The sequence below is a fragment of the Phaenicophaeus curvirostris genome, chromosome 8, assembly GCF_032191515.1.
Source record: "Phaenicophaeus curvirostris isolate KB17595 chromosome 8, BPBGC_Pcur_1.0, whole genome shotgun sequence".
In the NCBI taxonomy this organism is placed as follows: domain Eukaryota; kingdom Metazoa; phylum Chordata; class Aves; order Cuculiformes; family Cuculidae; genus Phaenicophaeus; species Phaenicophaeus curvirostris.
Genome location: NC_091399.1, coordinates 20444618 through 20466945, shown reverse-complemented (window position 1 = coordinate 20466945; position 22328 = coordinate 20444618). Strand labels below are relative to the sequence as shown.

The window sequence follows — 22328 nt, the reverse complement described above, 5'->3', positions numbered from 1 at the left end:
AGGCCAGGTCGTTTGGGGGGATAGGGAGAAGGAAACTCAGGTTGTCCCTGAAATGGGGCTGCTACCTGGCTTTCTCACCTGTGGTGGTTCCAGGTTTTGTGACCTGCAAGATGCTTTTTCCTTGGCTGTCGCAGCTTGCCATGTCCGTACCTGGAACTGTGTATGTGAAGATGAGACAAGGCTCTTTGATCCAGCAAAGGTGCAAGAAAATCCAGTAACTGGGCACCTCCTGCAGCTGGGGAAACGCAGATTTAATTTGCTATTTTTTTAAGCAGGAGACACTTGCCATCTGTTGTGTGGGGCAGCCAGTGGGATCTTTTCTGATGGGGACCCATAGACTGTCCTGGAGTTTAAAGACCACCATAGGAATTTGTACATATCTTTTCCTGGTGGATCCTGTGCTGGAGGTCCTGCTAGCCAGGTGGGGAATCCGATCAGACAATCATGAAAAACCCTACAGGACTCAAATTCAACAACTTTTGTTTCTTTGGAGATGAGAAACTTTATCCAACTCTTGTTTGCTACTGTGGTCACCAGGGGGATGCGATACTTTACTAGAGTGAGTAAATTCCTTCCCTCCTCCTTAGTTTGGCTTCCTGGAGAAGAGAATATGTGGTTACACTGTGAGTGTGTCTTGTCCAAAGGTCCCTGGACATATTAAGCTACTTATGCACAGACTTATTAAGCTGTTTAGGCATTGTCCAGTTGAGCATAGCATGAGAGGAGAGGAAGCAGCTCTACCCACCACCCGGAGAGCTGAGGGAAACTTTCTCCTGATTACTGGTCTCCTGCCCTGTTGCAAAAGTCCTTGCTCACATATGTGCCAGCACACCTCCAAAAATATTTGCTCCTCCATGATGTTGTCTGTCAGGGGAAAGGTGCGTTATTTATTGGCTCAGAGTTAAGCAGGAAGATGGAATGTTACAAGAAAGGGAAGAATTTTTCAGTTTAGTTTCCATGCATTAAATAAAAACTACCTCTGCAATCATACCAGCAAACCTGTTTGGTTCCAGTTAACCCAGGTTCCCTGCTACATAACCGCATCCATTTTCAGGAGTATTTCTCACAGTTATTTCCCCCTGAAGGTCGTCCCCAAGGACGAGCTACCTGCCAGGCTGTACCTCCCACGCGCATCCGTGCTCCTCTGCTGAAATCCGCCTTCCTCTGCCTGTCTCTTCCCACTCCGAGGTGCTCTCTGATCTGCAGAGGATGGAGTATCTGCAAAATGTTGCTCGTCTTGTGTCAGGCAGGGCAACTTGCATTGCAATTGATCATACCAATGAAATGAGCCCTTTCTCTGTATATCTGAGGCCTCCGAAGCGCACGTGTGTTTTCCATTATTTGAAGAGTTCCAGCTTTTTATTCTCTCTGACATTAAAACCACAACTGTGAAGGTTGAAAATACCATCATCTCTAGGCTTGCCAGGGATACTCAGGTCTGAGGAGGAGGCAGGATGGCTTTAGGCCTTAGCTGAAGAAAGACACCAGTGTTTAACGTGGATATTTTTTCACGCAAGGGTTTGCCAGGTGTTAGAGCTGAAGGGGCATTAACCAAAAAAATCCCCTTGCAATCCACATTGATAAACAGATGGTGGATGGAGGGCTTGGATGTTTCCGCTCTCCATGCGTTCTCATCCTACCTCCTGCTCAAATGTACTTGCTGAGACTGATGTTTCCTGACATTATCTGGGTGAAAATCAAGACATCTGGTGAGGGGGCTGGAGAACAGACCTGATGAGGAGCAGCGGAGAGAGCTGGGGGTGTTTAGCCTGGAGAAGAGGAGGCTGAGGGGAGACCTCATTGCTCTCTGCAACTACCTGAAAGGAGGTTGTAGAGAGGAGGGAGCTGGGCTCTTCTCCCAAGGGACAGGGGACAGGACGAGAGGGAATGGCCTCAAGCTCCACCAGGGGAGGGTCAGGCTGGACGTTAGGAAAAAATTTTCGTGGAAAGGGTGATTGGTCCCTGGCAGAGGCTGCCCAGGGAGGGGGTTGAGTCCCCTTCCCTGGAGGGGTTTAAGGGATGGGTGGATGAGGTGCTGAGAGACATGGGTTAGTGATTGATGGGAATGGTTGGACTTGATGATCTGGTGGGTCTCTTCCAACCTGGTGATTCTAGGATTCGATGATCTTTACTGGTTGCGGCTTGGACACACCTTTTCCTGTTGCCTTTACTGAGGCATTTGGGGTTGATTGTGCACTCATGTACGTCTTCTCTTCCACACCTGTCCCAGCTTTACCTGTGAGGTGCTCACAGCACAGACATGTCCAAGCTGATTTTATTGTGCTAGTGTTGGTCCTGGACCAGTTTAGCTGTGTTAGCACAGACCTGGCTGATTGGCATTGGTGAGGGGGGCGTGGAATTTTGTGCTCTGGTGCTGCACCTGTCAGACATATATGAGAGTGTTTTTCTGCTCCAAATTTTCATAGAATCACCAGGTTGGAAAAGACCTCTTGGATCATCGAGTCCAACCGTTCTTATCTGCCACACTTTGAGGCTGTTCATGCAAGTTTCCCATGCCTGGACTAGAATTTTGCTCAGACGGAGGTGAAACATAGGTGAGAGTGGAGTATCAAAGCTTTGTGTCCTTGTTTGGCTTCAGTGGTTGCTGGGTAAATTCAACACTCCTGCTTATGTCCTTAAGGGCACTGTTTTCAAACTGTAGAGAACCAGAGTAGTTCTTAGGGTCTTCTGTCATTATTTTTACCAATGTCAGCATGCCTATGCTGATGTTAGATATGATCCTTATGCTGGATGTGGAAGCAACACAATGGATACTGCGTGTGTGCACACTTCCAACCCATGGCTGCTCTCTGCAGCTTGAAACAGCAAACCACCCAGAAGGATGTTTCTTCTTTCTAAACTTTGCTTCCTACAATGAGAAGGCAGGAGTGTGTCTGATTCCATAGAAAAGAGCTTGTGGAGAGTTCATTAAAGCACTAGGTTCTCTAGACACTGCACGTTTGCAGTGAAGACATCAGAGAATACGCTCATGCAAGTTCCTTCCTATCCTCTCTTCCTCTGATAAATACAATATTGGGCTTCCCTGAACCTCTCTTCAGGAAACTACCTCTCCAAGCATTAATGTGGAGGAGGGAGATGGGGAAGAAAGACACAAACAGCCCCATTCAGATCAGAAATAAACTGGTCTTGCACCCGGAGCAGGTGGTTAAAAGCAGCAGCGATCCCTGGTGCAGGGTCTCACCAGCCTTCCCCAGCAGACATGAAGGACCTGACCAGTCTGGGAGCCACATCTGGTGCTGGCAGGTAGGGGCTGTGCCGGCCGCGGTCCGTGCTTCCCAGTGCAGGGCTGCCCTCTGCTCTGTGGGTCCCCGCTGCATCTCCAGCATCCCTTGTCACCTTGCATTACCTGATGGACAGACTCCAGGCCCGCTTTGGTCTCTGTAAATGTCACCTGTGCCGAATGCTGCTGGAGAGGCAGAGGCTGTGGCTGGCGTGCAGGACTGAGTCCTGTCTCCCTAGTCCACCCCACTCTGTCCCAGAACTTCATCCCTGCTCCTTGCTGGCCCTGCTGCGCTGCCTTACTGATGCTTCTGTCTGTCCCCATCCCTGCAAGCCCAAGGCCTTTAGCACGACTTTCTGTTGAGAGATGTGGGCCATGGATCAGCAGTATGTTCCTGCAAATCAGAAATTTAATCATTTTGAACCAAAATTAATCTGACTTGCAATCCCTGCTGCTTGCGCTGTCCAAGCCAGCCTGGCTCCTTTAGACTGAAACCACCTGGAGAGCCATCAGCTCGTGGAGCCCCAGTGTCAAAGACGCCTTGGCACAGCCCTTCCTGCACACCTTCTGCACAACCTGATAACCTGGTAGCAGTCACACCCTATACCCATCCCAGAGCACTCCAGCCTGTAAATAAGATGCTGGTAGGAGTATTTCCCCAAGGACAGAAGGGTGTGTTTCTGCTCCCTCAGGGTCTGCCTTGGCGAAGTTCACCCAGGGAGGGACTGGAAGTCTAAGTTTGGATTACCCTGCAGGACTGCTTTGCTTTGATTTTATTTTTTTTTTGCTTGTTTCTACTTTTCTAAATAGGATTTGTCTTGCCGTTTATAATAGATAAAAATTTTCATTGGTTAAAGGAAGTTAAAATTTATTTAATTTTTTTCTTTTCCATTTCTTTTGATCAACAGGTTTGTCACAGCCCTGGTGGTGCAGCATGCCCAGGTGTCTTGGGTACAAGCTTTTTGACTCTGGTTTCTGTCATCAGGTCCTGGCAGAGCCTGGCTTTATGCCCTGCTCTCCTGTTGATTTTCTCATTTATAGAATCATAGAATCCTTAGCTTGGAAAAGACCTTAGAGATCATTAACTCCAACCGTACCTGTCTAGTACTCAATCATGTCCCCAAACACCTCATCTACCCGCCTTTTAAACACCTCCAGGGATGGTGACTCAACCACCTCCCTGGGCAGCCTCTGCCAGTGCTTGATAGCCCCTTCCATGAAGGAATTTTTCCAAATGTTGAATCTAAACTTCCCCTGATGCAGCTTGAGGCCATTCCCTCTTGTCCTGTCCCCTGTCACCTGGGAGAAGAGCCCAGCTCCCTCTTCTCCACAACCTCCTTTCAGGGAGCTGTAGAGAGCAATGAGGTCTCCCTCTCCTCTCCTCTTCTTGCTCTGGGTCCTTATGAAACTTACGCCTTTCTAATAGAGAAGCTTAGTGGTGACAGTGATTCTGCAAGGTCTGATAAAAATGCAAACCCTTATATAACTCTCCTGGGAGTCTTTTCTTATCGGTTTAGATCTTCTTCATGATACCTTCAAAATATGCCCTTTTCTGTGTTAATGGAAAAAGATGAAGAATCATTCTCCTCCTTAGCTGTCCTCATGTGATAGATTTCTGCCCCATCTCCCCTTCAGTGGCTTATTTTCCAAGCTGAAGAATCCTCAAAGCCAATGTTGTTTACCTGGTTGTTTAAAGAGGCATGAAAACAATTTCTTTATAAGTCTGTGCTACAGATGCTGGGGAGGGCTGCATGCTATGGTACCAGGCAGCTCACAGGTGATGAAAAATGCATTCACTTTTCTCCGAAGACAATAACTGCTCGAGTCAGGATACTCCTTTTAAGTCCCAGGAAAAAATTGAGCTGCCTTTCTGGGTTGAAAGCTTAGGAAAGTAGGGGGCCAGGCAAACAGCACATCTCAACCTGCTAAAGGCTTTCCTGGCAGCTGTCTCTGGGGTGATAGGCTTTTGCGCTTGGAAGCTGTTACAAGGTAGGGATTTTGCTGTCTAGTAAGAGAGAACAGGCTGCGTGTCTCCGCGATGGAGGTGGGGGGATGCGGGGTGACTCTCTCCAGCAGCAGGCAGGGGCCCTGGCGCAGCCTCCAGACTGCCTCCCTGCCTCCAAGGCTTCTACTATTGTCATTGAGCTGGCTTCCTCTTGCTGCACATCACCTTCCCACTGGGAGAATTGATCCAAAAAGCCAAAGCAAGAATTGACAAAGACCTTTTCTCCCCCTCCCTCTGCAGAATTAAGTCTGAAGTGGGTTGATAACGGCGGATCGAGTCCTCCTTGACTCTGACAAATGTCTTTAATGTTATTCAGCAAGCTGACCTTTTCCCGTCTTTATTGTGCATCTTCCCTTTGAATCAGATTTGATTGTTACTTCAGGTAAAATAACAAACACTGTCACATAAATAACTTTGCAATAATGTTAAAAGGAGGAAAATCCAAACAAACAAAACACCAAATTGCTGCCTTACTTGCAAATGCAATGGGAAGAAGCATCCTCAGTGCGGACCGTGGAAAACCAGCTGTGTGACCTTCCCAGGCAACATCTTTGTCTCGCTACTCCAGGGAATGATCTCCTGTGTTAAAAAACTAACAGAGAGGCAGTGGTTCATTGAAATGATAACTACAGCCGGGGTTGGTAAATTCTAGGGGAGGGGAAAAAGGTTATAGAAATCCTTAAAATAGGGCTAGATACATAACCTGTTGGGACTGGTGGGCATTTGATGTGCAGGTACCCTCTCTATATTTGAGATCAGCCTTCTAGAAGGCAACGTTTAGGCCTTGGATGAGGGGTTCAGCCTCAGAGACTGCTCCAAAGTGGCAGTGATCAAGGATATATCGCTTTTCTATGCCACCTCTTCCCCAGCAGGGCTCAGGGGCAGGTTGGTCTTGTGGGGCTACTAACAGGATTAGTTTGGTAATGTGCACTGGAGTTCTTTAGTGTGGAGAGAGGAAAGCTACTTTCCTTTTGCTTGTGAGACTGTCTGCGCAGGCACGTCTGTGTGGCCGTGCTCACTGCTCTGTCCATACTAAGTGAGGAAAAGTAATGGACAAAATATTTTGTGAGTGCCCTGTCCTGTCATCTGTGTTGTTAGCATGTCATGGGCAGTTTCTTGTCCTGCATTCCTCCAGCTACGCCTGAAGGTGCTGGCATCAAATTTTGAGAGCTGGTGGAATATGTGAAATAGTACAGTGGAGAGGTGAGTGGGTGGGAAGGGGAAGAACGGAACCATGGGAAGAGGAGCCTGCTGAGCATGATGTCTGAGCCATCAGAGGTAGCGAAAGTGCTTCATAAGACACAAGGAATATTTGGGGTTTGCAGCCTGGTCAGCAGAGATTTCATAGATTCAGATGCTCGCTGTCTCTGAAGCCCGCGTAGACACGAGAAATGGGACCTCAGGGAATACCTTGGAAAACCAGCCTGAGGCTGGCAGTCAGTGATACCTTCCAAGTCAGCTGAGGCACTGAAGCAGTGAAGGAAGATGTAATTATTATCTTCATAATATGTTTTATTGCTATATGTCACTCTTATTTCCTGTACCATAACCAGTGTTTTGCTCTTTCCTTTTACAGCATAAGACAAGTTTGCTGGCTGGCACTGAGCCTTGGCCAGTATCTAAGCTGACGTGACCAAGGCTGGGCAGCTGGTCACTGTACAGCCAGCCTCGCTCGTAGTTTATTCAATCTTTCTGCTTTTCCTGGTAGATTCCCCTGTGCATGCCAGCTCCACATCTGTGAGCCCATCGTCAAGCCTTTCCACGGGAAACTCAGTAGAAGGGCACCATAACTACCTCGAAGCCTCTGCGAACGCCTCCCGGGCACTGCCGTCCCCCATGAACGCGATCGGGTCTCCAGTGAACGCACTGGGCTCGCCATACAGGGTCATCGCATCCTCCATCGGCTCGCACCCTGTCACCCTGTCCTCGGCCCCGGGCATGAATTTTGTAACACAGGCCAATCCACAGGTAGGTTAACGTGCACCCTTCCTTCCCTACGATTCATAGCGCTCAGAGATTGGGGGACAACCTGAAAACTTGAGGGAGTGGCTTGGCTGGTAGAATCTGTTGTGTTTTGGCCAATTAGGGAGATCAGCTGTAACAAGCAATTTCCAATAGGTGAATCTTTCAGCATAAATCCCCACGGCACAGATGTAGAGAAGGCACCTGTACATGCTTCAAAATACCCTGCACGGTGAGAGGAGAGAGCTAGTTCCAAGGTCTGTTCTCACCATGGGTGAAAGCCAGTTTCCCTCCACTGCATCTATTGCTATATATATACTTACTATATTTGGATATAATTGGGGTAACCAAGGGATGCAGCCTGTAAAGCAGCCCCCTTCCTCCTGCAAAAGGGTATCTATCTGCTTTGCTTTGTTATTTGGAAAGGAAACAGACTCTCTCTTGAGAAAAGTGAATGCTGAATGCCTGCCACATCCTATGTGTGGCATACAAAGTCTGCCTGAAGAAAAATGAAGCGCTCCCATCCTTGTTGCCTGAGCTCACTCAGGTGCTGAGATTTCTCTTCCAGACAGGAGTCAGTGCCTCCTCAGAGCCATGGATGGCCTGGGAGCCTCCTAGGGTGGTTATCTGGGGCCAGGATCTGCTGTTCCAAAAGCCTGCTGCCACCTCTTGTGTGGCTGGGACCAAGGTGGAAGTATGGGATTTTGTTTTTATGCTGAAATACTCTGAAATGCTGAAATATAAGTGGGAATCCTGTCTTTGATTAATGAGACTTTGTGTTTTGTTAGTGCGACCCGAAGGCAGGGAGTGCTTGAGAGCCCTCTGTGCCCCAGACCTTGCTGCCCCATCTACATGGTCTGCCTGCTTTTCCCAGTGCTGCCACTAAGGCTGGGTGAGGATGATTTGAGGAGGTCACTCGAGAGGTCTAAGGGAGTATAAGGGTGATTTGACAGGTTTGGCTTACCTTTCACCAGCATCCTCAGCTCCTGCGGGGGTCTGGGCTGTCTGCGCTGGGTGTGCTGGGCATCCTTCCTTCCCTTGCACCACCTAACTGTTCACCATTGACCTGACAGTATTTGTGCCCCTGCATCTAGAGCAGGTACTTCATGGTAGTGGAAGCTGGTGGCAGCATTGGCTGGGTGGAAAACTCTCCTTTGGGGCTGGGGATGCTCTGGGAAGTGGTTTTCCTCCTCTGGGCACCACGCCAAGTTCCCAGTTCCAAGGAGTGGATTTCATTTGTGTTGACACTAATGCAAGGAGACAGCTGGGCCTTGGGGATTCAGCAGGGAGGCAGCTAATGGATTTGGGTTCAAGCAGTTGTCCCAGATATCATACGCGATTGCACTTAACCTGCAGGAGTCAAGCTCTGAGGACACTGATGGCTAAAACTGCCCCATTTCTCCACTCGCATACACCCTCTCTCCCTGTTATTGTCTCAAAGTGCAGCCAGAGAGAAAGAAAATGTGGTACCTGAGCTCTGAGTAATACTTCACACCATAAAAGTTCCACCTGGCTCAGCATCTTGCAAGGAAAAATTTCCAGGGTAAAACCAGTGACTGGGCACTTGTGAGAAGCAAAGCGTTGGCTTCTCCTTTCCTTGGGCCAGGTTTGGATGTTGAAGCATAAGGATTTGCCACTGCCCGGTGCCTAAGCTGGGTCTTCATTGGGCAGAGTGAACCTCTGGGTATTTTTTTTCCTAAACACTTTTATTTTCCAGTGCAGCAAAACAAGCTGATTCCTAATGTGGTAGTTTTTTGCTGGATAATTTGTATTTTCAATGTCATCAGGCCACTGAAGCTTTGAAAATGGAGGGACAGGGGTGAGAGAAGTGAAAACAGGCTTTGCCTTTTTGTTTTACTAGTAACAGGTTCAAAAATCCCAATGGGATGAACCCTTCTTGTTCTTCGCTGAAATTCCCTGTGGAAATTATTATACTTTTTCATAGGAAACGATCAGTCTCTTGGAGCAAGTGGAGAACTTGCAATGACACACACGAGATCTAGTGGTTTAGCTGTTATGGAGACTGTAAAGAAGGCTGTGCCTGGATTTTCATCTAAAGCTTTGGTTTCTGTCTCTAGTTCTGCGTTTTCACTGAGAACACAAAATGTAGCTGATAAATTGGGGCAGCTGCTAAAAACAAGCTCAATGATAAAGAAACCATCCCCATCCCTCAAAGCATGGCAGTGGGAAAGATGCTTGGGTGGTGGGTTTGGAGAGACGTTGCACTGCCCAGACAGTTTTTGACAAGATGTCTCAATGGTCCTTAATCCTCACTGCCTGCTGACAACAGGTCAAAAGCAAATAGCAATGAAATGAAGCCATGGGCAACATCAGGCTTTTGTCTCCAATCGATGTTGGTTTGTAACCTTTAACTTGCAGCAGCCATGAGCAGCTCCTAAGGATCTCAGCTGGGGGCTCTGGGCTGTTCGCTTGCATCTCACTGCAGCCGATTTTAGATGCTCAGCCTGCTCCCATTTTTTTTTTTTTTTTCCAAGCTGGCAACCCCAAATCTGCTCTGTTCTCCAGCCTATGAGAGTGGCCAAGATGGCCTTACTTTCATGCATTTGTGCAGATTTGCATATCATGAGGCAGGGGAGCCAACCCACTTAGCATATTTTTTTAAAACATCGTTACAGCTTCCCCAGCTACGCAGCAGTGCAGGTTTAACTGCAGCAAATTGCCTGGCTGCAAAGCTTTTCCTTACGAAGCTGTTGGTGCTCGAGGCTGCAAGCAGCCAGTGGTCAGCATCCTCTAACAAAGCAGGCTGGGTCCCACCAGCCCTGTCACTTGGAGGCTGCAACTGAGCAGCAGAGGCTTGCTGCCTGCCCTTTTCCAGCTCTGCTTAGTCCTGGCTTTATTTACAGCGTCAGGGCAGGGTGAGAGGCAATATCTGCAGACGGGCATCTGCTTAAACCCATCCAGCTGGATTCACGGGAGGATGTCTGACTGCCCATGGCAGCCCCATGGAGTTTCTGGGAATAAACTTGTGGGATGAGCCCAGCACAGACAACAGGGGAAGGGCCAACTCACTTTGGGGGTGCTTTCATTGAGGTATGAGTCTCAACCCTCTAACCTGTCTGATGGCTTCTGCTTCTGCAGCTCAACCTCCTGAACAATGTCAGCAGTTCAGAGGATGTCAAGCCTTTGCCGGGGCTCCCAGGGCTTGGGAACATGAATTATCCATCTACAAGCCCAGGATCCTTAGCCAAACACATCTGTGCCATCTGTGGGGACAGGTCCTCAGGTAGGAAGTTTTCTTTCTTGGGGCAGGCTTTCTGCAATGAAAACTCCCCTGATGCTCCGCAGCAAAGGCTTGTGCAGGAGTGAGTGCAGCAGAGGCTCACTGGGGCCGTGCTGGCATTGCAGGATCCATAGCTGGATCTCGCTTACGCGAGGGGAGACTCGATGTTTTGCAGAGTAGTGGCAACTGTGCCCAAAAGAGAACCAACCTGTAAGCCCTGCTCTTCTCCCTTATGTATACAATCCCATTATACATTTTTTCCCTGTTTATGAAAGGCAAATACATCAAAATCACTGTTGTTCTAATTTTGCTTGTGTTTTATGTTGGCTGGGCTTTGGCTGTGCCTGGGGTTTCTCTGCTACCCCAGAGGCCTGCAGTCTGGCCAAGCCTCGCAGACCCCTTCCATCTCAGTGCACCCGCAGTGGTTCTACCTGTGGCTTTTCCACACCTGCACTGCAGCCAAGATGTGGCTCCACATCCTTCCTCTGGAATGTGGTCCCTCCTTATCACAGGAAAGCGATGGTCCTGTAGTTTGACTGCTGCTGGTCACTATTCCTGCTAAGAGCTGCTAAAGCCAAATCAGACCTGCTAAGGTGATAACCTGCAGCCAGTTTTTTCCACCTTTGGGGTTGGTTTGAGCTCTTCGTGCTGGAGGGAAGGGCAGCTGTCTGCCTGCCCACTGATGGCCTCTGCTTGCCTCCGCAGGGAAGCACTACGGGGTGTACAGCTGCGAGGGCTGCAAAGGCTTCTTTAAGAGGACAATCCGGAAGGACCTGATCTATACCTGCCGTGACAACAAGGACTGCCTCATAGACAAGCGTCAACGCAACCGCTGCCAGTACTGCCGCTATCAGAAGTGCCTCGCAATGGGGATGAAGAGGGAAGGTATGTGTGAGCTGATGGAAGAAATGGGCTTACAGAAATTTTCCTTACATTCGTTCAGGTAAATCTGGCTCTTGGTGGCCGTCTAAGGATGGAACATTGAAAAAACCCACAATGACAGCTTCAGGGCATTTTTGACCTTGTTTAGTAAAGAAAATGGTGCTCATGAGAAAACTATTACACTGTAATTTTTTTCCCATCCCACCTAAACACGCATACTGGTGACTGTTGAGCCTATTAACTGATTCTGGCCCAAGCTTGCCTTTAGCTAGTGACACTTAGTGGCCTGGACCCCTGTAAACCCCCGCTGTGGATGCCACCCAGCAGTGAGGGATCCTGCAGCCTATTTGTCTCCTGTGTGAAGAGCAACCTCCTTTTTTGTTTTCAGCTTGCTGGCTTCCTTTGCCACCATCTAATTCTTGCACTGAAAGATAAGGGCGGATTATTTATTTCTATCTTTTATTTTATAGTCCTCTGTCATTGCCACTCTCAGCCTTACCTTAGGAGATGAACAGCTCCACACCCTGTGGTGTTTTTATGCTGTGTATGGAAGCAGTTCATGCAGCTTCTCCCATGTTCACATGCAGTCACTGCAGTCCCCGGCTCTGTTTCTGGTCCAGAAAACCTAAGGTGTCTATTTGGAGCAAGGATACAACTTGAGGCAATTGGACTTAAGGAGGGATTTTGCGCTGACTTGAAGGAACCCTGCAAGAGCTGCTGAGGGTGACGTGTGTCTGTGGTGGGTGCTACCGCCCTGCCTTTCTCCCAGACAGCTCCCAAAGGTGCAAAAGTCTTTGTAAAAGCCACCACTGAGTGAATCTCTGCTGCACGGATAGGCAAGCGCTGCAGCAGGGGTGTTTCTCTGTCTACTGCTGCTCCCTTGGTGGAGCGAGGTCCGCTGAGATGGGTTGTCTCCCCAATTTTACTGACACATGCATGGTCAGATAGTGACAAGCTGCTTTTCCCAAGATAAAGTAACTGTGCCACCTCCAGTGCTTAATGCCAGCAGGCAATATAGCTGTCTCTTCTGAGGCGACACTTGCTCCCCTGCGGAGCACGCAAACAGGTTGCTGTGCTCAGGCTGTGCGGAGCCCAGAGAAGGAGCTGTAACGCTGTGCACGGGCTGAGCCTTGGCCTGTGCCCTGCAGCATCATCAATGCTGCGTCAGCCTCTTAGGGCGGTGGGGGACCACAAAATGCCAAGCTTGAATCAAAACCCCAATCTGAGGCACAGCTCTCCCTTCCAGCTGGGTGCAAAGTGGTTCAGAGGACCAGGGTGGCAATGCGACTTCGCTTTGCAGAGTGTGGAAATTTAAACCCCAGGATCCTGGTGGATCCTGCAGGGGTTTGGCTGCAATAATCACAGGGGCTTTCAGGGAGCTGCAGTAGCTGGGGACAGATTGCACCTTGAACAAGGAATCCCAGATGAGTTTGGAGACCGAGTGAGGGAACTGTTATTTCATTGGCATGCTCTCAGCACCTCTTCCACCCGTCCCTTAAACCCCTCCAGGGAAGGTGACTCAACCCCCTCCCTGGGCAGCCTCTGCCAGGGACCAATCACCCTTTCTGGGAAAAATTTTTTCCTAACGTCTAGCCTGAACCTCCCCTGGTGGAGCTTGAGGCCATTCCCTCTTGTCCTGTCCCCTGTCACTTGGGAGAAGAGGCCAGCACCCTCCTCTCCACAACCTCCTTTCAGGGAGTTGTAGAGAGCAATGAGGTCTCCCCTCAGCCTCCTCTTCTCCAGGCTAAACACCCCCAGCTCTCTCAGACGCTCCTCTTGTTCTTCAGCCCCTTCACCAGCTTTGTTGCTCTTCTCTGGACTCGCTCCAGAGCCTCAACATCCTTCTTGTGGTGAGGGGCCCAGAACTGACCCCTGGATTCGAGGAGCGGTCTCACCAGGGCCGAGTCCAGAGGGAGAAGAACTTCCCTGGCCCTGCTGGCCACGCCGTTTCTGATCCAAGCCAAGATGCCATTGGCCTTCTTGGCCACCTGGGCCCCTGCTGGCTCATGTTCAGTCACTGTCAACCAACACCCTGAGGTCTTTGGGCCCTTGTCCATGCTCCTGCAGGGAAGAGATGGTGTCTTGGGATGTTTCTCCCCACCAATGAGCTAAACTGATACGACACCTGCTGGTCACTTGCCTTTTTTTTTCTTTGAAGAATGTCTTTATTTCTCTTTGGGATTTCTCCAACAAAAATGTGCATCCACGACTTCTACTGAGCATAAAGCTTGGCGTGCCGTGTACACATGTCCCACGCTGACCTGTCCTACAAACACCCAGCAGACTTGATAGCTGAGATCTGGAGGGAATGTCAGTGATTCAGTAGATATTTTGGAAAATGTTCGGATATGGGAGAAGAGAGTGGAGGCACTGGGGCATTCCGAGGTGCAAGGGAACTGAATTCTAGCGGGGAGGGTTGGGCAAAGGGGTTGTGGAGGGAGAGGTGATGCCAGGCTGGGTAGGCGTTCGCTCAGGCACGAGGCAGGCAGCGTGCGGATGCTCTGGGGGGTGAGTGACCATCCAACCCTGCTGCTGGTGCTCTGGCTGCCCTGGGGCTGCTTGAAGCATGCACTGAGCACAGCAAACCTCAGCATCTGGGTGCTGGGGTCCCTCTTTCCTCCTCCAGCATCTAATGACAGCTGAGTCCAGGCTGCCACCTGGAGGCATCAACTCCTCTTTCCACTGTTTTGGAACTTCGTACCTTAGAAATCAAATTATTCTGTCAAATTTGGAGACCAGTGGTCTACAGCAACCCCAGAGTCATTGGAGGGTGATGATGGCAGACATTTTATGGATGCCCATCTGCAGTATTAGTTTATTTTCTCTTCTTCACTTCCTGAGGGGGATTCTCATCCCTCCTCCCAGAGGAAAAGGGACCCACTGTGAGCCGGTAAGTGTTGCTGTAGATATGAAAATTCCCTTTTCTATGCTGCAGCTGTGCAGGAGGAGAGACAGAGGAGCAGGGAGCGGAGCGAGAATGAGGCTGAATCCACAAGCAGTGGCAACGAGGACATGCCTGTGGAGAGGATCCTGGAAGCTGAGCTGGCGGTCGAACCCAAGACGGAGGCGTACAGTGACATGAGCACAGAGAGCTCAGTAAGGGCACTAAAATCACTTATAGTTTGAGATGAGAGCCTTTGAGGTATGGTTTGAGAAGGCAAACCCTATGTGAACAGCTAGCATTTTGCAAGGGGTTTATGCTTTGCACCGCCTAAAAATCACCAACAATTCTTCTTTTGAAGCGACTCTGAATCACAAGTAGAAATCAGCCTATACATTATTTTCTTAGCATATTTTTCCAGTTCCTTTTAGTTTCAATGAGTAGGTAGGGGAATTGGATATCAGAGAGTCTGAGCCCTGTGCTGGCTTCCACAGTTGCACAGCTCTGGACACTGCTCGTCTGCCCCAGTAACTGAGACTGGGATGGAGCTGGATGCAGCAGGTTTACTGCTGTGGTTTTACTGTTTTGGATAAAAGTGATGTTTGTTCCTGTTCAGAGGCTACTTGATGCCTTTTTAGATGTGCCCTGGGAACAGGGGTGCAGCGTGTCATGCAGGATTTTCTTTGCAAAGAACAGCAAGCAAACAGAAGAGTCTATCAACCAGCTGATTTGGCTGGTTGTGGAGTGGTTGGGGGGACCACTAGTACATACCTTCTCTTTCCAACAGTGCACAGATGAGTTTATTGACAATTTGATCATTTTACTTGTGGCTCTTGGTATTGTTAACTTGATCCAATACTGCATGCAGTGCAGACAGTGATCATCAAAGATTTTACACTGATAAATTCCCCTCTTTTCCTCTGCTCTTTCCCTTTTGGTATCATCCTTAATTAGACAAATGACCCTGTTACCAACATATGCCACGCAGCTGACAAGCAGCTCTTCACACTAGTGGAGTGGGCCAAGCGAATCCCCCACTTCTCCGATCTGACACTGGAAGACCAAGTCATTCTCCTCCGGGCAGGTAACATCCCCCACCTGTGGTCTCTGGGGCTATTCCTGGCGCCTCTGTCCCTTTGCTGGGCTTCGTGCTCTGCCAGCCAGGCTGAACGGTAAATGCGAGATCTTGTGCTGATCCATTCCTGCTGCCATGGGGTAAGCAATCTGTCCTGAGCCACAATGAGCAGTTGGCAGAGGCTGTGGATGGGACTGTGGAATCTCCTGTTTGTTCCCTTCTTCATGCAGACCTGTTGGAGGGCTGGGGGAGAGTGAATAATTGTGTCTTTTTAATACAATTCCTATAACCACAGAACTCAACTAACGTTTGTAACGTGCGAAATAATGTAAAGGGGTTGCTGATGCAAGGAATATGGGATTTTAGGAGGATCTTTTCTTCCTTTTGTGTTTTGGGTTTTTTTCCTGCACTTTCCTTGCTGCTGATCAAGGTTTGCCACCCCTTGTAGTGTTGGCAAGGATGCAGCTGGTACCTAGGGTCCCATGTCTCTGTGGTCCGAGTCTGAAGGCAGTAGGGAGAAAACAGCTCCCCTCTTCTATATGGATTTTTTGCTGAACTGCCTTTTGAGTCATGCACACATTCTCTTGCAGGCTGGAATGAGCTGCTCATTGCCTCTTTTTCCCACCGCTCCGTGTCGGTGCAAGACGGCATCCTTCTGGCCACGGGCTTGCACGTGCACCGCAGCAGCGCTCACAGTGCTGGCGTGGGCTCCATCTTCGACAGGTATGTAGCTGGTTTCTATCAACCCCGAGCTGTAGGAACCATCTGTTGGCTCTGTCTTTGCCCTCTGAATGGGAAATGTGTCCTTAGTGGAAACTAAAGCAGACCCATGGTGATTTGGGGCAGAACTGGCTCAGAACGAGTAAGGGATGCTCAAATGGCTTGAAACACAAGAATGGGGTGAAGGCACCTTGGAAAGAGATTTGCAGCTGCAGAAGCAGCTTGGTTGGGTGTGCACCGGGAGGAATGCTTCTTTGCCTTCTCTCAAAGAGTTTGCCATAACTGGATCTAGAGCTAATACTGATCAGCAAGAGCTTTAGCTGGCAAAGCCTTAAAGCCCAACTTGTTCGTATCATGGCTGCACATGTCCTGTCCACGCCGTGCCTCCTCCCTGCCTGGCAGGACACTGTATCACCACTTTTACACAACTGGCATGTGTAAAGGCAGAGCCCATGTTTTGCACAGAGAAATGTGAAGAAAAAAAGATGTGTTTTTCCTCAGCTGAATGCAAATTGTTCTCCATAGTCTGGCAAAAGCACAGGGGGCATGTGCTGAGCGAAGTGAGAATGGGAACAAATTTGATGCTGAAGTCCATGAATGCTGCTGATGCACATCGTAGAAGAGTGATGTGTCGTGTGGCTGTCCCTAAAAGCTGCCTCTTCCTGCAGACAGGAATTGGGCATATTCCAAGTGCCTGTCTCAGATGCTTTTCAGCCCTCAGCCTTGCTGTCTGTACCTGTCTCTGATTGTCTGCCCACTCTTGTGCCCCACATGCAGGGTTTTGACGGAGCTGGTGTCCAAAATGAAAGACATGCAGATGGATAAGTCAGAGCTGGGGTGCCTGCGAGCCATTGTGCTGTTCAACCCAGGTAAGTCCAAGGCCTGGGGCAATTCCAGGTGACATGCCTGCACTCTGGGCCCTGGCAAGTCACAAGCAGGAGGGCTGAGCAGCATGACTGCAGGCAGATTTGTCCCAGCCCCTGGATGCATGATTAAAAAGAGCCTGAGTCCTCTCCCACCCATGCGTGAAGTGGGAAGGTCCTTTATGCAGGTCATTCTCTACCTGTATTCTCTCTCTCGTCCAGATGCCAAGGGTTTGTCCAGCCCCTCAGAAGTGGAATCGCTGCGGGAGAAGGTCTATGCCACGCTGGAAGCCTACACGAAGCAGAAGTACCCCGAGCAGCCAGGGCGGTGAGTGTCACCGGGCAGGGCTGGCAGCTCAGAGCGTGCGAAGACGAGGCTGAGGCAGAGCTGTCTGTGCTGGCTCTGCCTGAGCCACCCTCAAAGCAAGGGCAGGACACCAGCCAAAACTGCCTTAGTCCTGTGCCAGAGCCTTTAGGGTGCTGGCGAAATGCAATTTTCTTGCTTTTCAATCCAATCCTACCCTCTGCTGGCCGAATTCTCCAACGCCAGCAGCATCCTCATCACTGCCAGCCAAGTGATGCATCCACAGCATCTTCTGCTATTTTTGGCTCTGGACCTGCCTGCTGCCCCTCTTGCATCTGCGCCTCTGGCAGAGCCTCTGCTGGGGGGTTGTACGCCCTTTTGGGAGGCTGGGGATTTTTAAAGGTGGTTTCAAGACGGATTTCAATGGCACTAGTCACTAGTTCAAGTCTCAGAAAGGCAATCTGGGTGTATCTTCTTTTTTTCTTCTTTTTTTTTTAAAAAATTTTTAAAATGCCAAATTCACTTTTGAAAGTGGACATCTTTCCTCCACACTTGCAGAGAGAAATGCTTATTTTGAAAGGACAAGAGAATCTTAGACTAAGAACTCTCCAAGGCATTTTTGGGGAGGATTTGGGCTGTGCTCTCCTGATCCCCTTAAAAGTACTAAATTATGTTTGAAAAGAGGTGTATTTCCTCAACACATGTGGAGAGAAAAGCTTATTTTGAAGGCATAAGAGAATCTAGAGTGGAGAACTCTCCAAGGCATTTTTGAGGAGGATTTGGGCTCTGTTCTCCAGGCTTGGGAACACATGCTAGAGGGTAGCCAGTGCCTCCCGCATGCCTCTGACTCTGCTCTTTTCCAGGTTTGCCAAACTCCTCCTGCGCCTGCCCGCGCTGCGCTCCATCGGGCTGAAGTGCCTGGAGCACCTCTTCTTCTTCAAGCTGATCGGGGACACCCCCATTGACACCTTCCTCATGGAGATGCTGGAGACACCCCTGCAGGTCACTTGAGAGTCTGGCTCCGCTCTAGCCAGACCTTGATCCCCCCTGCTCCTGCACAGACTCCCACCCCTCTGCTCTGGGCTTATGAGAGCTCAGGAGATGTCCTGCACCCTCTGCTCCTCCTCGGTGGGATTGTTGTGGTTTTGTACAGCTGTAAATCACCCCCTCTAGCCCTCCCTGGCCTGGCCGTGCTGAGTCACAGACCCTCCGGCCAGCTAACCAGTCCCCTGCCCCCTGTACAGATAATTGCTTTAAATTATTTTTTCACTCTCAATAAAAGCCAACAGAACAAATAAAATAATACGAGGCAGGCACTGACTGGAGCTGGGAGAGCAGTGTCTTCTGTTGCTGCCGTCACAGACCTGGCTTGGGATGGGGTTGTGGGACCTTCCCGGGACTCTTGGGCAGCACAATAGGAGCAGGAACGTCACTCAGGACATCGCTGTGTATGCTGATGGGCATGATCCTCTGGCCAAGAGAGAACAGGTATTGTTTCTTCTTGTTCCTGCTAAGGGAAGACCTGGAAAAACTTGCTGCTTTGAACCAGAACATTTCATTCTACCATCTTAAACTTTTAGACTCTTTGATTTTCTTAAGTAATTTTAAAAATGACTTTTCAATGTGCTTTTCTTTTCCGAGCCAATCCAGATACTGAGGGAAGAAGCAAAGTGCTTCATTTTGGTCCAAGTGGAGTACTTAGGAGTGACCCAAACCTGGTGTGCTCATGGGCAATTTTCATCTTTCTGAAGCTTTATGGATCCTGGTTTTAGTTATTTGGGTTTTTGGTGCATGTTTGTTTGTTTTTTTCTCCACTAGAAACAGGCGCTTCAACCCCAAATTTATAATCTCATACCTTCATAAGTGAAAACTGCAGAAAGGTAAAGCAAAAGACGCTCTAGCAAAATCTGTCTTAAGGGTCTGCTTTTTTTTTCCCCTGCTGAAATGGCACCACTCGAGCTCCCCATCACAATCGAGCTAACCAGAGTCAAACGAGTTAAAAGACATGAATTTGTTCAATACACGGAGCTTATCCTGGTGGGAAAACATCCTCCCAGGAACCCAGCAAAACTGCCTGTATTCTTATTCATAAAACAGGTGTAGTGTTAAGTGATCTGCCCCTCCTGACCCTCGCACAGACCGTGCAGTGAGATGCAGCCGTGCCTCGTCTGTCCGTGTGACAGATTGCAACGCTGCCGCTCGGTGACTCAGGGAAGTTTGGGGGAAAGGAGGAGTGACAACAGGAAAGAAAGGACGATAAAAATGAACCATTTTGTCCCTGCGGGGACATGATTCATTCTCCAGTATTTCACTGTGAATAGGAGAAAGAGAGAATCAATAAAGCAGGAGAAAAAAAAAAGCTAAAAATCCAAAATTATGAAAACTATTTTTTTAGCGACGCTGGAAAAAAAACAGGGAGAATTTAAAAAGAGGTGAAGAGCGTTGACTAAGGGGCTACTTTTAACTGAAAAGGTAATTTTCCATTAAAAGAAAAGTGTTTAAAGACACAAAATATTCAACCTGCTCATTTTAAAATCTTTGCCAGAGTCTGAGAGCCTGCATGCAAACTGCTCTGGGGTGGTGCCACAAGGGGTGACCTCCAGCCTGGTGCTGCTACAGGCTTCCCCCTCCAAGAACCGCGTTCTTCTATGAGCTGGTCCCCAGGTAGGTGGGTTGGGTTTCTCTTGACCTCCTTGCTCTCAGGTTTGATGGTTTAAATCAAGGAGGTTGGTTGTTGTGAGCAGGCTTAGCAAGAAAAGAAGCTGATGCCACGGTGTGGTATTAGTGCTTTTTGCTGAAATATATAGAGGGAAGCCTGAGGGTCATGTGTGCAGCAGAGATTTTGTTCAGAGGGTGTCCGAGTGCTGCTTTGGAGCCCTGCTGGGAGGAACTGGGAGTGAGTTTTGGCTTTGGGGTGAGCTGCTGCGGGCGGCAGCCGGCGCCAGCTGGAGAGGACAGGACGCTTCCACACCAATGCTGTCTCTCTCGGTGACTTCTTTCCTGCTCACGGGACAGCTGTCTGCTAGTGACCCTTTGAGATCAGAGGCTGCCCCTGGCCCATGGTTGGTGCAGCTGTGACCCTAAGTGTTTGCACCGAGCTGCAAGGTTGGGGTTCAACTCGACCGCCTTGCTGCTGTCCCCTGCCTGCAGGCAAATCCAGACCACTACCTGCAATGTGAACAGTTGCTTTTTGAAGCTGGAATAACGGGATATGATAGCTCAGGCTGGGGCAGAAAGTCTCAAAGCAGCCACTTGTGGCTCCTGGACGCCCCTACTCTTGGCGAGGTACGTTGAGACCCTGGCAAGGTGATCTCTGGGTTCTGGGCCACGCAGCTTCCAGGCCTGCAGAAAACTAATTGGTACAAATTTCTGCCTGAAGGGTGGATAAGTCAAGGAAAACTTCTGTCCTTGCACATACATTCAGCCCCAGCTTGTGTAGAGTTATAGCTGTACAAAGAACTAAAAAATAACACTGAAGAACTAAAAAAATCAAGACACAGCAAAGTTTATGTCCCTTCCAACGTGGACATTTTTCCTTGCAGACACATATCGAGATGGTGCCTCCAAAATTTTAGGCATCAGCCACTTTTCAGTCATAACAAGGAGAGGGTAACAGGGTCCAGCTACCTACTCTTCCTACTGAAATCTGGCTCCTCCTATCTTCTCTGAATTTTGCTCTTGCTGGATTCCAGTTTCTGGTTTACCTTTTCTCAAGACCCAGTTGCTAGTTTCCCTAAGAAAGCCCTCATCACCTCAGATTAAGCTCTGGCTTTGCTTTCCTTTGCTCTGGGAATCGCTGTTGCAAGGCAAAGTGTCACATTCTCTTTCCCACTATGCATCACATCTCATGGGTTTGGAGCAGGTGCCCTCCACCACGGACAACCCTTGTTTTAGTGCACAGACCAACCTTTTCAAAGCATCTGTTAATTCTGAGCTGCTTGCTCTGTAGTGCTCCGTGGGGGGGAACTTCACAAAATAGTGGCTTTAGCCATTTACGAGGAGGACCTTGGAAAATGAAAAAAAACCCTTGAATTCCATTGCTTGCGCTAAGCTGGATTTGTTTCTCACCCAGGAATCAAGCTGGTCTTTTCCTGCTCTGCCTTCGTATGGGTTTTGTAGCAGCTGCTTCAGTTTCTACTGAGGTTCAAAACCAGGAGTTCTGGACTGGGAATAAAAAAATAAATAAATCCTAAGCTATACAAGTCTGAGCTGGTTTGCATTCAGTTCAGCTCTGAGCATTTAGTGATTCAAGGGCATGTCCTACAATGCTGAGATGACTTTCAGACTCTGAACCAAGCGCCACTAACCTTTCCTCAAGGGTCTCTTGTCTGGGCTGGGCCCTGGATTGCCCTCAGCATCACACCTGAGCTCCTCCGAGAAGCTCTCCCTGCTGCTTAGTTTCTCTGCTTGTCTCCTCTCTGTCCCACCAAAGGCCGGGGGTGAAGCTGGGGAGGCTGTGCTGACTCGATGGCTCCTAGAGCACGAGAAGGCACGGAGCAGAGGAGGAATTGCACTGATGAGGAAGCACGGTGGGGCTCCCCAGAGCTGATGGTAGCAGAGGGAAGCAGTGGTGTATCCCCTTTCAGGGAACGATGGGTTTTATTTCACAGTGAGTTATAATACACTCTTAGAAAGCATGACACAAAGACAGAGAAGCCCTCATGGAACTCCAGGCATTTGTCAGCATTAGTGGACAACCAACCTATATCGATGTGAGGACGGTGGCTGCCAACCTACACCCTCTGTGCAATTAGCTCTACCTAAGACAGACTTGCCCTGGGGGATTTTGGTGGTAAAGGGAGAGGATTTGAGCACCCCAGGTATATCTGCCAGCATCGTGGTGGTTTCTGGCTTGCCTCTGCCATTCTGACTGCGTGCGCAGCAGCTGATGCCCGGGAAGGGCTGTGAGGGTGGCAGGACGGAGCGGGTGGTGTATTCTTTATGGGATTAGTGGTACAGGGAGATGGCCCTGAGTGGTGGGCACAGCTTTGTCTTCTGGCTCAAGCTGGCTTCAGGCACTGAAGGTGTGATGCTGGCTGGTTGGCCCAGTGACTCCCGTCCCAAGAGAATCAGCTGGAGCACGTGCTCATCACCACCTTCTTCCTCAGTCTCCTGTGTGCCTGCTTCTGGGTCCAGCCCCTCTGGCTCCTGCAG

The 22328-nt window shown here is 49.4% G+C and overlaps 1 protein-coding gene across 5 annotated transcripts in view; it reads left to right on the top strand.

Annotated features, from left to right (window-relative positions):
* RXRG (retinoid X receptor gamma) overlaps positions 1-18512 on the top strand; it is a 40429-nt gene extending 21917 nt beyond the window's left edge. For all 5 annotated transcript variants that reach the window (XM_069862702.1, XM_069862703.1, XM_069862704.1 and 2 more), the window contains 9 exons: positions 6955-7214; positions 10308-10452; positions 11155-11334; positions 14267-14427; positions 15167-15296; positions 15878-16010; positions 16785-16876; positions 17093-17198; positions 18038-18512. In XM_069862702.1, coding sequence (XP_069718803.1) covers positions 6955-7214; positions 10308-10452; positions 11155-11334; positions 14267-14427; positions 15167-15296; positions 15878-16010; positions 16785-16876; positions 17093-17198; positions 18038-18185 — 1355 coding nt within the window. In that variant the 3' untranslated portion in view covers positions 18186-18512. The remainder of the gene's footprint in view (positions 1-6954; positions 7215-10307; positions 10453-11154; positions 11335-14266; positions 14428-15166; positions 15297-15877; positions 16011-16784; positions 16877-17092; positions 17199-18037) is intronic.
* Positions 18513-22328: the final 3816 nt, after the last annotated feature.